This window comes from Thrips palmi, unplaced genomic scaffold (genome assembly GCF_012932325.1).
Source record: "Thrips palmi isolate BJ-2018 unplaced genomic scaffold, TpBJ-2018v1 HiC_scaffold_10, whole genome shotgun sequence".
Taxonomy (NCBI): domain Eukaryota; kingdom Metazoa; phylum Arthropoda; class Insecta; order Thysanoptera; family Thripidae; genus Thrips; species Thrips palmi.
Window position 1 is genome coordinate 1225999 of NW_023144621.1, and position 16239 is coordinate 1242237.

Genomic DNA, 16239 nt, shown 5'->3' on the forward strand with positions numbered 1-16239 from the left:
TAGTGTGTACTTGCCAAGCATGCATTTTTAAGTTTGTACTTGCAAGCAAGTCAGAGGTAGGCTGGGGAAGACAAGTTCAGGGTGAGAAAAGTACAACCCTTGTAAAGCTGATATCTTGACTTTTAGCCATTCCTCGACCTGTGATTTCAACTTAACATGAAAATCTGATGAAGAAAACACTTTTAAATGGATATCATGGACTGGAGCAGAAGGCCAAAAGGGGGGTGTACTTTTCTTACCCTGTACTTTTCTTCCCTAACCTACCCCTGTTGTGTGTACTGAGTAAACTGAAGCGTAGCCGCTCGCTTATTTCAAGCTTACAACTACACTTGAAGTCAAGCGTAGGAGAGTGATTCTCCCTAGCAGATAGGCGGGAGAGGGGCGGAACGGCGTGCCACGCTTGTAGCCAGACGTAGCAACCACCGCCAGAAGACCGATGGAGGCGGCCAAAAATTGGAGACGCGTTTTGAGCTCCCGTGTCGCTACTTAGGACTTGAAACGAGTGGATCGCTCTTCTAACAAGGTATCTGTTGAGATATTGAGCTCTCTGGGTTTGGGTTTTCAGGAGTTTCGGGCAAGATAAAGTACACAGACGTTAAGTTTCAGGATAAGTAAACACGTGTATTCCATATTCAATAACATTTACAACCTCACAGCAGCAGGACCAAAATCAGAGTGACAGAGTGTAAGGAACGGAACAGGATGCAACAGCCATCGTGCAAACATCACAGGACTCACAGACACATTCACATTTACATTCACATTGACCTTATATGAGAATGTTGGAGGAAAAGGATTGCCTTAACAGTATCCGTTGGTGGGGTCACACGTTCCGTTCGAGTCGAGTTCCATCCAGCGATTCTGGAGCTTAAAACGCATCTAGGGTTTTGGCCGCCTCCACCGGTCTTCCGACTCGCTGAGAGTTGAGAGGCTACCTGACCCAGGAAGCGGAAGAGGAACAATTCAACTTATCTCCAAATTGAGTTTATATCTTTATCTCTTAGGCTTTCGTGACAAAACTCAAATTGCATCATTCATCTGATTGGATTAAGTTTACCATGCAAACAGTTTTTTGTTTCTCCTGAAGTATGACGAATATTGAGTTATCCCCCTTTTCCGCTTCCTGAATCACTTTGACAGAGCGCGGTACGCATTATCAACGTAAGCAGGATGTTTGACGGAAATTCCGGACGGTAGTGTGCGATTACAAATGCTTTGCATCAGCAGTACGGCGTCCGATCGCATGCCCGGCGAGCGACCGCGCCGCCACCTACGTCAGCCAGGTGCGACCTTCGTGCACGACAAAATCGTCCAAATCGGCACCCAAAACCAGAACTAGCCCACTGCCCAAATAAGTACAAGAATTTGAGTTCCCGCTTACTAACATCGAGAGGAGATGGTGGAATAGGAATGGGGCGAGGGGGTACAAGCTTCAAGAAGGTCTGGCTCATCTTCGCGAGCCCTTGATGAGGCATCTCACAGCAATGTGCCCGCGTAATACCCTGTACACATAAACCGTGCATTAAGCGTAATACACGAGTACGTAAAACCATTTTAGGGTCTGCCAAATTATGCCATATTAAGGCCGTAATGCACGTGTAATACTCCTGTAATACAGTGAGATATCGCGTAATACCGAGTAGTCTGAACATGGTTTCTTTGAATGTCCCCCCCCCCCACATGTGCCACTACAACAAATTCCGTACCCTAGTACAGAACAACAAACAACATAAAATAAGGTACGATACAGTGCAGCCGAGCGCAGCTCAGATCTGTACAACAATATGTCGTCTTATTTGAATCAATACGACAGTTCTAAAGGTGACTAGACTTTTTGTCCGTATGAGAACCTCCAGACGAAAAAGACCACTTGGCCGGGCCGGCAACATCAAAGGAGCGGGCATCATTCAGAGATAAGACAAGAGGCAGGAACGGCGAAGCTCCAGTAAAGGCAAAGTGAGCGCCCGCACAATGGGCCAGAAGACCGGTGAAGTCAGCCAAAACTCTTAACGCGTTTTGATCTGCAGAGTCGCTAAATGGGACTCGAATCAAACGTGCGACCCCGCCAATGGATTGCTCTCCTAGCTCTGGAACCTATTGGTGGGGTCACACGTTGGGTCCGAGTCGCACACATTTAGCGACTCTGGAGATTTTACCGGTCTTCTGCCCACCGAGGGCTGATTTCTTCACAATGTCACGTGTCCTGCGCGGCCTATTCTTGGCGATGACTGCGTCGATGAGGGAGAGGCAGCTGTGTTCAGGCGCTTGCAGGTGCAGGCCGATAACAGATTGGGTACGAGGAATCTCAGCTGGCTCAATAAAATCCACCAGCAAGTAATAACTTCTCATAACAGCCGATCTTCAATTACGTTACGCAGTGTTGGAAACTTTGTGACACCTCAAGGGGAAAGGGGGGGGGGACACGTTACGCTGGCCTACACACACGCAGCGTAGCGTTATTCAACAAAAATTCCCTTAACACGATTTCGGTCTCGATTTACTCTTTCTGAAGCATACAGATGCGTTTCAGTTTCTGCAAGTGAAGAAGGGCGCGAGCCCTAAATGCAGGTGGGGTAAAGTTTCATTCCAATTGGGGAAGTCGGTGCCGGCCGAAGAAAAGTTCGAAACCGGAAGCCGGGGAGAAAAGGAGTCGGTAGGGAGTCCCGTTTCAGAGAGTAATGCAAACTAATATGTTTCTTTCCTTTGCCCGAAAATAATGGAACGTCATCACTTTGTTAGTGACACGATTCGAGAAACTCTTTACCGGATGTACTCAAGCAGATCTGTTGCCGGCGCCATTTCCGGTTGTGTTCGTTCTCTTGTTCTACGATTGGCAACGGATTTGAACGCTTCTTTATGGACGCCCCTTCCCAACTGAAAGTCTTCTCGGAGTACTTCGACGTAAATGGACTGTGCGATCGAGTGTCGACTTGCGGAGTGAGGGATTTTCAGTCTTCGCTATGGGATTGCGGAGTTCGCAGTTTTCCCGCATCAAGTGAGATCTGCTCGTTAGCTAACACTTTGGCGAAAGTAAGACAGGAGCTCGATCTGAGAGCTGCACCACACAAACTGCACGTCGAAGTGTGGAGAATTGCTCCGCTCAGTTGGTTCCACAGTCCTATTGGTCTCGGCATTCTTCACTTCTTTGGTTCCAATTGAAGCACCCGTTGGCCCAAGTAAGAAACTCGGACCATTAACAACATGATCATGAGCTGTGATTTTAAGGCTAGATGGTTCATGTCCCCAAACATTTCAGAAACTTTTAGTTTGTCAAACATTGTTTTGGTTATGGGTCCCAGTGGGCTGCAGTGTAAATGCAATATTTTCTGTTCACATTTTAACCTTACAGATAACGTTCTAAAAAATTTCCGTACCTTTGTACGGAAAAGGTACAGACGAACATAGTACGGAAAAAGGTTCGGTACGTCCGTACTTGTCCCATATGGACTCATGTAATCGGGTATGGAAAAATAGTAGGACAGGTACGGACGCGTCCGCGGTCCAGGTAAGTTAATGACCAGACATGTAATGTACGTTTTCTGTATTGAACGCCCTTCGTACAAGCAAGAAAAGTGCGGCTTGACAGCCTACGAGTACTAACGATTTTGTTTCCACAACTGAAAACTATCCTTTGTGGCTGCAGCTTGCGAAGGATTTTCCTCTGTATAACAAACACAATCTACAAACTAATATCCTACGAAGGCTGTGAAGCCGACGTTTCATTTGAAGCTTCAAAGGATGTTCAGTTGTAGAAATTTCTCTGTGTACAACCTTCCCTTAGTGAATCACTCATTAAACGCACCCGTTTCCATGAGTTCGTATGGAACTAACTTTACACCGTACTTCCGCACTGGAATTCTTCTGCACACTACACCCTAAATATCATGGGACCTTTTTTGTCCCATGATTTATGCAATTTGAAACACATCCGACGCTGATACAAATTTGGTCCCGTCTGGCGACACATTTTGTCCGACGCCTGCTGCAAATTGTACTTTCACTAGACAATTTGTCCTGCCTGGTGGACTTTAAATTGCATCAAATTGCATCATTCATGGGACACAAAAAGTCCCATTACATTTAGTGTTTAGATTACTTTGAACTATTTCGTACATAAGCTTTGCTCATAATTGAGCCATGCCTTTCAATATGCTCGAACTTTATGCACACTTTTCTGTTTCATTACGCACTAATTCGTGCATTTCCAAGCGCATGCTCAACTTTGTGCGAAGCTTATGCACCAACAAGTGCAAAGTAATTCTGTGTGTGTGCATTTTTTGGAAGAAATTACGTAACTGTTTTTCCAATGCACCTTGCGGTGGTCGACTGACCGTGGCTTTGTGCCTGACGCAAAATTGCGGACTCGACGCTGCATGCCACATTTTATTAGAACTACAACTGTTGGCGCTGGCTGTTATCGGACCTTCTGAAACCTGCGCAGTCCGGTTTTACAGACGTGCTGTTCCTTTGACAACCAAATGCTAATCTTCAAAACTCTTTGTTTCAGGATGTCCCACGAGCGTGAACCCCGTCATCGCCCAGGCGGATCGTCAGCGTCCGTGCGTGCTCCTCGCGGTGCCTGCAACAAAGAGAAGCGTTTGGAGTGTCCAGTGTGCGAGAAGCAGTTCGCCTTGAGAAGTCAACTAGAAACGCACCTTCGGACCCACACTGGGGGGAAGCCTTTCGAGTGCGCAGTTTGCAAACAGAAGTTCACTGTAAGTGGTAGTCTAAGAAGGCACCTTCGCGTCCACACCGGGGAGAATCCTTTTGAGTGCCCAGTTTGCAAGACGAAGTTCAACCGAAATGAAAATCTTGAAGTACACCTTCGCACCCACACCGGGGAGAAGCCATTTGAGTGCACAGTTTGCAGGCAGAGATTCACTCAAAGTGGCAGTCTCAGAACGCACCTTCGCACCCACACCGGGGAGAAGCCATTTGAGTGCACAGTTTGCAGGCAGAGATTCACTCAAAGTGGAAGTCTCAGAACGCATCTTCGGATCCACACCGGGGAGAAGCCTTTCGAGTGCTCGGTTTGCAAAATGAAGTTCACTGTAAGTGGAAGTCTCAGAACGCACCTTCGCACCCACACCGGGGAGAAGCCTTTCGAGTGCACAGTTTGCAAGAAGAAGTTCAATGAAAGTGGAGATCTTAGAAAGCACCTTCGCATCCACACCGGGGAGAAGCCTTTCGAGTGCACAGTTTGCAGGCAGAAGTTCTCTGATAGTGGTAATTTCAGAAGGCACCTTCGCACCCACACCGGGGAGAAGCCTTTCGAGTGCACAGTTTGCAAGAAGAAGTTCAATGAAAGAAGTAATCTCAAAAAGCACCTTCGCATCCACACCGGGGAGAAGCCTTACGAGTGCGTTTAAGTGAAGTCCACTTAAATGCTAAAATGCAACCTGAAGAAAGCACGATTGTGGCACACACAGAACAGAGATTGAGTGAAGTGCTTGCACATGTGTTGATTTTATGATGTTCTTACATCTCACGTTAGCAGTATTGTATGAAAAGTTCTTCTGTGATGATCTTTGGATCGCGATTGTGCCATTTCAATCGGAATTCCCACGGTCCTGCATTGCTCGGTGCCTGGAGTGTAATGAGGACAAGTTGACCAACGCACTCTGCTCACACTAGCGTTAATCCTTTTATGTTCTTAGTGGGTTCTCTTGATCGTTTCATGAGCACTTCTAACGCGCAGTGACACTTCGTTCCGTCTTCAGTACTGTCGTGAGCAATCGTTTCAAACTGTCAATGGACGACCGAAATGTGAATATTTCGTGGCCTTGTGTTTTTTTTTCTGAGCAATTGACTTTATTGATGCGTTATCAGCTGCATGTCACTAAAAGCATAGGTCTGTTTGGTTACTGATGTAAAATTTACATATAAAATGTTCGTGGGCATTCAGAATAACCAAATGATTTATCTTGTTTTATTATTTAAAGCATTTGCTGTGATTAGCTTCGCTTTTACTTACTCTTCAGGCTCCTTTATGTAACTTACTTCTATTTATTTCTCGCCATGAAAGAGCCTATGGGCTTTTATATGCGTCTCAGTTTATTTAGTTTAGTTAACTGGAAAACATTTTATCGCCTTCTCTCTTTAACAAAGTAGATTTGTGCCCACTGGAATTTTTAAACGTTTTAATTGCCCGGATTTCAGTCTATTTGTGACTATGTAGACCTGCATTGTAATTGCTCTTTTTTGTTTTCGTATTTTTTATGTTTAAAATGTGTGGGCCTGCTAATAAAATCTGTCTCCATGACTCGTAAGGCGAAAGTAGTTTCCTTTCATAACCTTCCTTACCGTTGAGGCATCGTTGCCCTTCACTGAAATTCCAAACGCTATGAGTATTGCACGTATGGTGCAATGCATCTGAGATATCGCACCACACGTGCAATGCCTCAGCCATATTGCACCTTACGTGCAATGCATCCCGAAAATGCCCTATGCTAATGCATGGGAATGGGGAGACATTGCACTTCATGTGCAATGCTTTTGCATTGCACCAATTGACGCTATACTCATAGCGTTTGGATTCTCAGTGTTTTAGGGGAGTGAAGTCGCATTATCTGCATCTCGCCACGCTGGTCCGAGAATCGGGTCTCAAATCCGACTCCTCTCTTGTTATGAAGTGGCCGTTTCCTGCGTGCTATCAGTGCAGGAGACGTGTGAGGCTCGACCTTGAGCCTCAGTGACCTGACGAGACGGCGATCCCGGACTGCCGCTGCGTCTCCCTTGCACCTCCGCGGAGACTCGAGACCCCAGCAAGTGCGAGAGAGAGAGAGAGAGAGAGAGAGGAGAGAGAGCGACGAAAGCACAGTTGGGAGACGGACTGCCCCCACCCGCCTCGCGGCCGTTGGGAGGGGGACGGACACAGCTTGCGACACAGCCTCGCTCGACTCGCCGCCCAGTGCGGACCGAGAGCCGACGCCGCCTTGACCGCTGCTAGCTGCAGCCATGGACTCGCTCAAGGGCAAAGTCGTCGTGTTGACAGGTAAGCCGTGTTCGACTCCACACTGAAGTCTTTTGTACAATTTGGGTAAGTGGCGTCACACAGTTTTGCGCTTACGCCTTTTTTCACGGATTTGTGGGATTCAGTGCACAAATTTGTACGGAAAAGTTCGCATGTGGAAAGTTGTGTGAGACCGCGCACAAAACAGTAGAAGTACTTTCAAAGTGCGTTGAAATCGGTGATACGGAAACGGGTGCGGTCTGGCTGTTTTCTCTTTGGCCTTTACTTTTGCTTGAATAGGTTACCGTGACGATTTTTCTAGAAATTTTCAGCTTGTGTTTCGGCCCACTCATTCCGGGAACGTGACATCACGTTTAAATGAATGTGACAACATGCCACAATTTGTTGGAAGTGAATCAGCCACAAATAAGCTAATTCATTCAAACGAGTGACATTTTGTTACATTCGTTTCAACGTGATGTCACATTCCTGTACGAAATGAGAGGGGCGAGGTTTTGACGTGCGCAGTGTACGTTTTCACACAAAGTGCAGTATTTATGATCCATTTACACCTTTTTCTTCGAGCGCTTTCATCTCAGTTCCTGAGCTTTGTTTTGCTTTATTTCATGAAACTCGAATTCTCGCAGGGCACCCAAACTCAGTCATTGTCGTTCCCGACTCGTCGTATTTTGTCTATATAGCAAAGAAAGTCATTGGAGCAAGCTCAATTCGTAGCTTTTCTCTGAATTATTCTTTTCAGTGCTCAACTCACTGTTTCAAGGGTGCCTCCTCTTAAGCCGAAGCACATCGGGAGGTCGGTCGGTCGGTCAGTCGATCGGTCGGACGACCGGCAGCCTACTTAAAAACGCCGAAAACTCATTTCAAAGGCATTGAAATGGGTTCCGCAGTACATCTTTGCACTTGAAATGTGCTTTTGAATTCATGTCAGTGCTTTTGAAACGCTTTTACGGCGTTTTTAAGAAGGCTGCCGATCGTCCGACCGACCGACCGACCGACCTCCTGATGTCGGTCAATGTTCAGGAAGAAGTGTTCAAATTTACGAATTAACTCTCAGTATCATGTTTGCTTAAATTACGCTTGCTTGATTTACCCCGAAAGCCATTTGTTTGAAGTATGTCCCCTCTTACGGCCTTTTATTGTGAAAATTTCGGTTGTCACTTGATAGTAGTGTCGAGTCAGTTGGTGACAGTGTTGTAACGCCAATGCAAAAAGTAGAGGACATTTGATAAAACTCATCAATTTGTTTGTTCTCGTTAAACAGCGATGAAAATGCCATCCACATTCTTTTTCGTCAAGTGACCACAAATTTTCCAGTGCGAGGCGGAGGCCGCGTCGTACTGAGTGTTTCGTGGACACCCTGAGGGGTCGTCCACTCATCGCGTCACGTTTTCCCACAGCTCTGTCCTTGTTGCTCCCGACGGACTGCCAGTGATTGCGAGAGACGGAAGACGTTGTGGCACGAGTGAACGATGACAGTGCCTCTCTTGTCCACCAGGCGCCAGTTCGGGCATTGGAGCCGGCGCGGCAGTGTACCTGGCCAAGCAAGGCTGCCGACTCGTCCTCAACGGCAGGAACGAGGCGAACCTCTCCAAAGTCCGGTCGGAGTGCGTCGCCGCTGGCTTGAAGGAGAACGAGGTAAAACGCTCGCGCACTCTTAGAACCTTACGAAGTATTTTGAGCATACGTATAACAAAGTAAAATACTTTGTTATACGAAGAAATAGTTCGTAAATTACGAAGTATTTTCTTTGTAAGCTTACGTATGCTCAAAATACTTTGTTATGCATACTACTTTTCTTTGTAAGGCCCAAAATAGTTTGTAAGGTTTTCTCAGTGCGAGGTTTTCATCTCCTTAGGGGCATGTTTCGCACTCTTGAAAACTCGGAGAGGAAAGTACTTCTCGGATTCGTCATATTACGAACATGCTTTAGAATTTTTATCTTCGCATTGAGAAGAAAGTTCGTCGCGGAGTTCGTATAACGTTTCGGGGATATGGTTAGCGACGCGTAGAACCTTACGAAGTATTTTGAGCATACGTAACACAAACAAATTGAGTTTGTTATACACACTCAACATCTTATGATCGTTTTTATACGTATTACGATGGTTTTTCATCGTAAGGTACGCATAAATTTGCACCTACGTAATATGCTTAATTTTTCATCGTATTACGCATGAATTTTATTGTAGTACGTATGTTCTCATTTAAACGTACGTTACAATGGCCCTTTCATCGTAAGAATCTGAGGGTGTACAACGAAATTGCTCATAAATTATGAAATATGTATGTCTGCTAAAAATACTCAAGTTTGTTATTACAAGCCACGTTTCTTTGGAAGGGCGTTAATGGTTTGTAGGGTTTTCAGATTAGATTTTCTTTTCAAGTTGCAAATTAAAGTACGCAGTGCAAAGAACATAGTTTGTAAGATAGTTTCTAGTACTGTACAATCCTGGAGAATGCTTCTAGAAAATTAGTATGCAGGTTTTTTTTTGGCGCTGATAAGCCTTGCACCAAATTGTGCAGGAGTTTGAAAATGCACGAAATTCAGCGTAACTAAGCACGGAAGTGTACAGTACCCTGTTGCGCGTGAATTTATGCAATACCGCACATGATCAATTTTTTTTGCAAATTGTACGCTCTGAAAAAAAAAACTAGGTACTAATGTAGGTCGTGGGATTTTTTTAGTGTCGTGCCTTAGTTTCTATTTTCTTCCATTTCGTTTTGTATTTGCAGTGCAGAATGTGTCCTCCTTGATCCTCAGGTCGTCAGCGTCATCGGCTCGGTCGAGGACACCGAAGACTGCAAGCGGATTGTCAAAACGGCATCGGAGAGTTTCGGACGCATTGACGTTCTGGTAAGGCTTCCACTTGATTTGCTCAAACGCGTGTCTAGCCTCGTAACTCAAAGACATTGAAATGAAGCCCTTTGGGCAAACATTTGGTCCTTGTTGGCATTAACCATTAATTGTTGCCTTTTCGAAAGATTGGAAGATCTTGGGTAAAAGGCGTAGGTTTACGCCCTCAAGTGTGACAAAAATTTTGCATTAAATTTGTAGCTTGAACAAAAAGTTCCAGATTAAGTTGAACTGAGCCTGTAGTACGAAAGAGGATCTCATGAGATCCTCTTTCCATTTTCACCCAATGTGGGTCTTTGGCTTCCCCCAAAATCTGTGCGGCGTACGATTGAACTCGTCTTTCAACCGTCGCTTCGTTGATTGACCTACACTTGTCGCAGACTCCTCCTCCATTCTCATGTTTCGCATGACGTCACCATTTGCAATTTCCTCCAGGTCAACAACGCTGCCATCGAGATTGTGGGGACGACGGACTCGATGCCCGTGGAGGAATTCGACCGGCAGTTCCACGTCAACGTCCGTTCCGTCTTCCAGCTGACGAAGTTTGCCCTGCCCCACTTGGAGGCCTCCAAGGGAAACGTTGTCAATGTTTCCAGTGTCGCAGCCACCACGCCCGTAAGTCGCACCACCCTCAAAAACTCTGTTCGAAGAAAAATCTCGCGAATCTTTGAAAAACTTGTTGCGATAAAAATTACCTGCATAAGTCTATTTTGAAAAGGGAAAGCTAAGGGGCGCACTTTCCAGGACATTCCAGATTATTCCTAATTAAGAAAAGATCTTGTTATAACACGTTTGATATGTATACGTTTGATCCACGCAGTCATGACAGGCCGTTTAAATAATGGGAACGCTGTTTTGCATTCGTGTTTTTTCGCAGTTTTCGAATTCTGTGCTTCAACCCGAACACCTTGATACTACCGAACGAACACTCTTTCCAGGAACGCTGAAATGAACGAGACAAAATGTTGCGTTCGTTTGAGTATTGTGTCACATACGTTTGGGTGTGAATCGGCCTTAAATCAGCTTGTTCACATCCAAATGAGTGTGACACAATGATCAAACGATGGTGACATTTTGTCACGTTCTTTTGAACTTGATGTCACGTTCCTGGAATGAGAGTGTGAACTTCAAAACTGAAAGAGTTTGCCATTTTTTGTAGTAGAGGGCCAGTCCAGTGGACCAGTGCTAATTGTGGGCGAGGGGGTAGTCGCCCCAAGAAATCGTGTACAGAGTACCCGGTATCACGGGGATGTTACTCGTGTATTACAGCATTTAAATGCCAAAATTTGGCACATTTGGCCCAAAACTAGTCTTACAATTACGTGTGTTACGCGTAGTACACCTTTTTTAGGCACGAAGTAGCCTTATAGTATACCCAGGATTCAGCCGGCCCGAGATTCAATTTGTGTGGCCCTTTATGCATTTCGGAAATTTTCTATACGATTTTAATGAGACTTTGCAGACTTGTAGAACTTTGAACGCTGATTCTCATGCTGAAATCTGGTTAAAAAGTTGGTGGCCAATTTTGAGAAATTTGCTGTCAAAATCGCCGTTTCCATGGCAAAACTCGACTCGTCAAAGGAAAAAAATTCCAATGCTAATCGCATTGCACGGTGTTCCCGTTTCCATAATTGGTTGAAAATCGAGGAAAACATGACAAGACAACCGCAGCCTTTGAGAGCATGCCAAACAATCCAACCTCAGCAACAATGGAGGGGCAGTTTCAGTGGGCGCCTGTTCGTTCTTTCAGCCTCGCGATTTTCGAAAGGGCGCAGACGGCAAGCATATTGGTGCCAACCCACGAAAATTAATTTGATGCGTCGTTTCTGCAACGAACTTTTTAGTAGTGACAGACTTTAAAGATGTTCCAACGTTGAGACACCGTGCAATGTGTTAGCATTAGCATTTTCGAATTTCACGGCGTTTAGATTTTTTTTTAATGGGCGACTTTAAATTTTGACGGGTGGTACGATGGGACCATGCCGTTGCCATGGAGATTTTTTTTCATGTTTTGACCATTTGCTCAGAACATATACGATTTCTTGTTACTTGGATGAGCCAGGAGGTTTTATTTTGAGGAGTGGCACATTTTTTATTTGAACCATTTTTTCATATCATTAACGGTTCTCGTTTTCGATTGTTGCAAATTTATGTTTTTCGCGTTTACGGAAAATTTCCACGATGAATTTTCGAAAAAAATTGGAATTTTCGTTTTTTTCATGGTTGAAATAGTTTAGTGTTGTTTATTTGAAAATCGGAGAGGGGGGGGGGAAGAATCCACGGACCTCGGACAATAGGGGTTCTTGGGAACCCCTAAAAAAGGGAGTGGGGGGAGCCGAGCCGGGGCGGACCAATAGCCGAGCTTCTTTCTGGGTCTGTACAGCTTACTCCAAAAGCAGAAATCAGCACGTTCGAAATGAAAAATTTCTTTGACTGCAGGTAGACAAGATGCAACAATAGAATTGGTGTCGGTTCGAACGCAGTTTTTCGGGTAGAACCATCCAATAATACTTCTTGATTGGAGTGTTTTTGGACATGCGCAGTAGGTTTGCAACCTGTTTAACAGTTTAGCCAACTGTAGCATTTGAAATCTGTATTAATTTTGCTCTCTTTCTTGTTTTTTCTTTGTTTCCTGCTTATGACAATTCATATAAAACAAATTTTCAATTTTTGTGTGATGACTTTCTAAAAAAATATTCACAGAAAATTAGCAAAACAAAAGTTCTTTTTTTCTGACATATAGTTTCTCAAATATTCCTTTTTTTTCTGTCAATAAAACAATTTTGTTGTTGTTGTGATTCAGTTAGCACTAGGACCACTTCGCTCCACCTCGCGACTTGCAGTGCTCATGTTCCTCGAACAAGACTCACCCGCGTTTCGAAACCATCCCTCCCGAGTTTATGAAGTTTGTCAAACCAACCGTCGTGGTGTTGATACGTTGTAAGGGAGAACTATTACACAGAATTGAAGAAAACATGACTAGAGAACCATAGCCTTTTGAAACAAGCCAAACAATTCAACGTCAGCAACAATGGAGGGGCAGTTTTAATGCGCGACTGCTGGTGCTTTCAGCTTCGCGATTTTCGCAAGGGCGCAGACGCCGAGCAACTAGTTGCCAACCTGTGAAAATTAATTTGCTGCCTTCTTTCTGCCAAGAACATTTTAATAATGATGGACTTTAAAGATGTTCCATTGTCAGAACACTGTGGAATACATTAGCATTGGAATTTTTTGAATTTACCAGCATTTTGATTTCTATTGTCAAGTTTAAATTTTGACGGGTGGCACATCGACCACATTGGTACCACTGCCATTGGTAGTCCCCTGCACTGACAAAAATTTTGTCGTAACTTAGCGACACATTTGTCGCTAATTTTTTTAGCGACAAGATTCGTTGTGGAACGAATAGCTTGTTAAACCAAACTCGTACTGGAACTAAAGGATAATTTCACAACGACTAACTTGTAATAACACATTAGCAGTCTACTTTCAAATACAAGTCGTTGACCAACAACAAATGGGACATTCCACGTGAATCCAACGACGGTTTGGAATCGAGGTCCTCGGATTTCGACCTAAGTGGTATCAATCGATTCGGTATCGGCCCCTGACTCACCATGTAAATTTTTTTGAAAAAATTTTGAACGGTTTAGTTTTTGCACCAGTTTTATGGTTTTATAAGTTTAAAATTAGTAAAAAGAAAAATTTTTTTTCAAAATTTTTTGTAGGTGTTCTTGAGGGTTTAGGAATGTGGGAAAAGCATTAAAAGTTGTTTGAGAACCATCTGGGAGGTTTTAAGGGTAGTGAAAATGGTGAATTTTGGTGAAAATTTGACAAATTTCACCGTTCTGAAAATACGTCATCATGGATTTTGGCCAAACTTTTTTTTTCTTTTCCTCTACTATTGGTGCATACTCCCTTAAGAGGGTTTGGATGGCCCGCCACAAATTTTTCTTCTGGAGCCTATAACATGTCTAATTGCGGCATATTTTTCCCTTTAATTGACTGTTTTTTTGTCGTTTCTCTCGTACGCTTACTTGGTCGACCATGCAGATCACTCAAAGTAAGGATATCAGGGCCCAACACAACTCCTGATAGCTAGCTCTTCTATATGCAGGCTTTTAGGGACCCATGCAACCATTATTTTAGTTACTTTACACAAATTTATTTTATTTTGAGGACATTTTCACTCAGATCTCGACTAACCTGAGACATGGAGTTTCGAAGTGGACTTTATGTAGTACAGCACATGTTTCAACTTGATTACTCTTTCCATTAAGAATTTCTGAATCTTGCCATCCTTAAATAGTGAGTTGTCGCTAAACTTTTGTCCACTTCAAAACTCCATGTCTCAGGTTAGTCGAGATCTATGAGTGAAAATGTGCTCAAAATAAAATAAAATAAATTTGTTTAAAGTATCTATGATAATGATTGCATGGGTCCCTAAAAGTCTGCAATTAGAAGAGCTAGCTATCAGGAGTTGTGTTGGGCCCTGATATCCTTACTTTGAGTGATCTGCATGGTCGACCAAGTAAGCGTACGAGAGAAACGACAAAAAAACAGTCAATTAAAGGGAAAAATATGCCGCAATTAGACATGTTATAGGCTCCAGAAGAAAAATTTGTGGCGGGCCATCCAAACCCTCTTAAGGGAGTATGCACCAATAGTAGAGGAAAAGAAAAAAAAAGTTTGGCCAAAATCCATGATGACGTATTTTCAGAACGGTGAAATTTGTCAAATTTTCACCAAAATTCACCATTTTCACTACCCTTAAAACCTCCCAGATGGTTCTCAAACAACTTTTAATGCTTTTCCCACATTCCTAAACCCTCAAGAACACCTACAAAAAATTTTGAAAAAAAAATTTTGTTTTTACTAATTTTAAACTTATAAAACCATAAAACTGGTGCAAAAACTAAACCGTTCAAAATTTTTTCAAAAAAAATTTACATGGTGAGTCAGGGGCCGATACCGAATCGATTGATACCACTTAGGTCGAAATCCGAGGACCTCGATTCCAAACCGTCGTTGGATTCACGTGGAATGTCCCAAATGTTGTTGGTCAACGACAAGTGATGTAAGTCGAAAAAGATTTTGTAATGTCTGGGACAAGTATTCATGAAGTACTTTCGTCGCTAAATTTAATTTGCCTAGTTCTTTTTTTAATAATAGTAATGTCGCTATGACTAAAGAAGACCAATAGATGATTATTCATAATTTGCTTTAATTGAGCAGATAATTGCAAAAGATTTTGTTTCCATACAAATAGTATTGTTAAGGGTGATAACAAGAATTTTGTTCTTCAACGACAAATTGTCGCTTACAAGATTCAAAGACATTTCTTTAGCTTTGGTTCATGATAAAATTCTTTGTTTTGGAACGACTAAATTTTCACTCATCTGATTGTTTCTATACAACCATTTTTTAACAGTGTGAGCCACAACTTCACAAAACCTTTTCTTTTCTTTCTCCACACTCTTACACAATAATCAAACTGACTTCGTGACTCCTAGGATTTCTTGAAATCGTATTTTTTTGTAGAAGGTATTACGCGAGAGTTTACCCCCTCGATAACGGGTTTCTGATGAAATTGATTCACTCAATTACTCCGTACTTATTTGAGCATGGCTTGTGCATTGCTACTGCACTAAAAAACAACCTATCCATTTGTAGCGACTGTATCTTTCGGGCGACCAAGCAAACATGATGCTTGTTGGTACTGCACTCTCATCACGTTACTGACTTTTTCCTCATTTTGTTAGTACTTACGCAAGTAATTTGTGCAACCATAACATGTACTTTTACTTTTTTAAAGAACTACCTCGGAAATATTAAATAATGTACTGACAATTAGGTTTCGTAAATAATTTTACAAAGGAAATTAGTCGTACCTACCAAGAAAATACTAAGTGTTATAAATGCTTATACGAATACGTAATTAATGAGGGAAAAGTCAGTACCGTGCCGGGAGTGTGATTCGTAATTTTGCGAGTGACCATGCCTCGGCACGCCGCAGATTCGGGGCACGCTGGCGTACGGCACGAGCAAGGCGGCCGTGGACCACCTGAGCCGCAACATGGCGGTGGAGCTCGGCCCCAGAGGCGTGCGCGTCAACTGCGTCAACCCGGGAGTCATCGTCACCGAGTTCCAGCGCCGGGCCGGCATGCCGCAAGCCACCTACGACCAGGTGGGCACCGCGCGGTGGACTAGCCAGAAGACCGGTGGGGGCGGCCAGAATTTCAGACGCGTTTTTAGCTCCGGATATGCTCAACGGGACTCGGACCGAGCGTGACCCCACCTTTGGATTTCGAGTTCTAGCGACTCAGGAGCTCCAAATGCGTTTAGAATTTTGGCCGCCTCCACCGGTCTTCTGGCCCACTGTGCACTCAAAGTGAAAACCACACTGAGAAAA

At 43.8% G+C, this 16239-nt stretch overlaps 2 protein-coding genes across 14 annotated transcripts; both read left to right on the top strand.

The window, feature by feature from the left end:
- Positions 1 to 1798: 1798 nt before the first annotated feature.
- LOC117651583 (gastrula zinc finger protein XlCGF8.2DB-like) lies at positions 1799 to 6269 on the top strand. Of its 13 annotated transcripts, none has more exons than XM_034395828.1 (2): positions 1799 to 1821; positions 4508 to 6269. In XM_034395828.1, the coding sequence occupies exon 2, from the start codon at positions 4509 to 4511 to the stop codon at positions 5367 to 5369; it is 861 nt and encodes a 286-aa protein (XP_034251719.1). In that variant the 5' UTR covers positions 1799 to 1821; position 4508; the 3' UTR covers positions 5370 to 6269. The 13 variants fall into 13 exon arrangements, with proteins under 13 accessions (XP_034251719.1, XP_034251694.1, XP_034251703.1 ...); XM_034395803.1 differs by having other exon boundaries at positions 1821 to 1951; XM_034395812.1 differs by lacking the exon at positions 1799 to 1821 and adding an exon at positions 1832 to 1956.
- A 574-nt stretch (positions 6270 to 6843) lies between these two features.
- On the top strand, positions 6844 to 16014 carry LOC117651893 (uncharacterized oxidoreductase MexAM1_META1p0182-like; the record flags this gene model as incomplete). The annotated part of the gene is given in 5 exon segments (XM_034396441.1): positions 6844 to 6994; positions 8469 to 8608; positions 9735 to 9827; positions 10263 to 10442; positions 15844 to 16014. Coding segments are annotated over 5 exon segments (621 nt in total), but the record flags the coding sequence as incomplete, so codon positions are not given.
- Between the last annotated feature and the right edge of the window lie 225 nt (positions 16015 to 16239).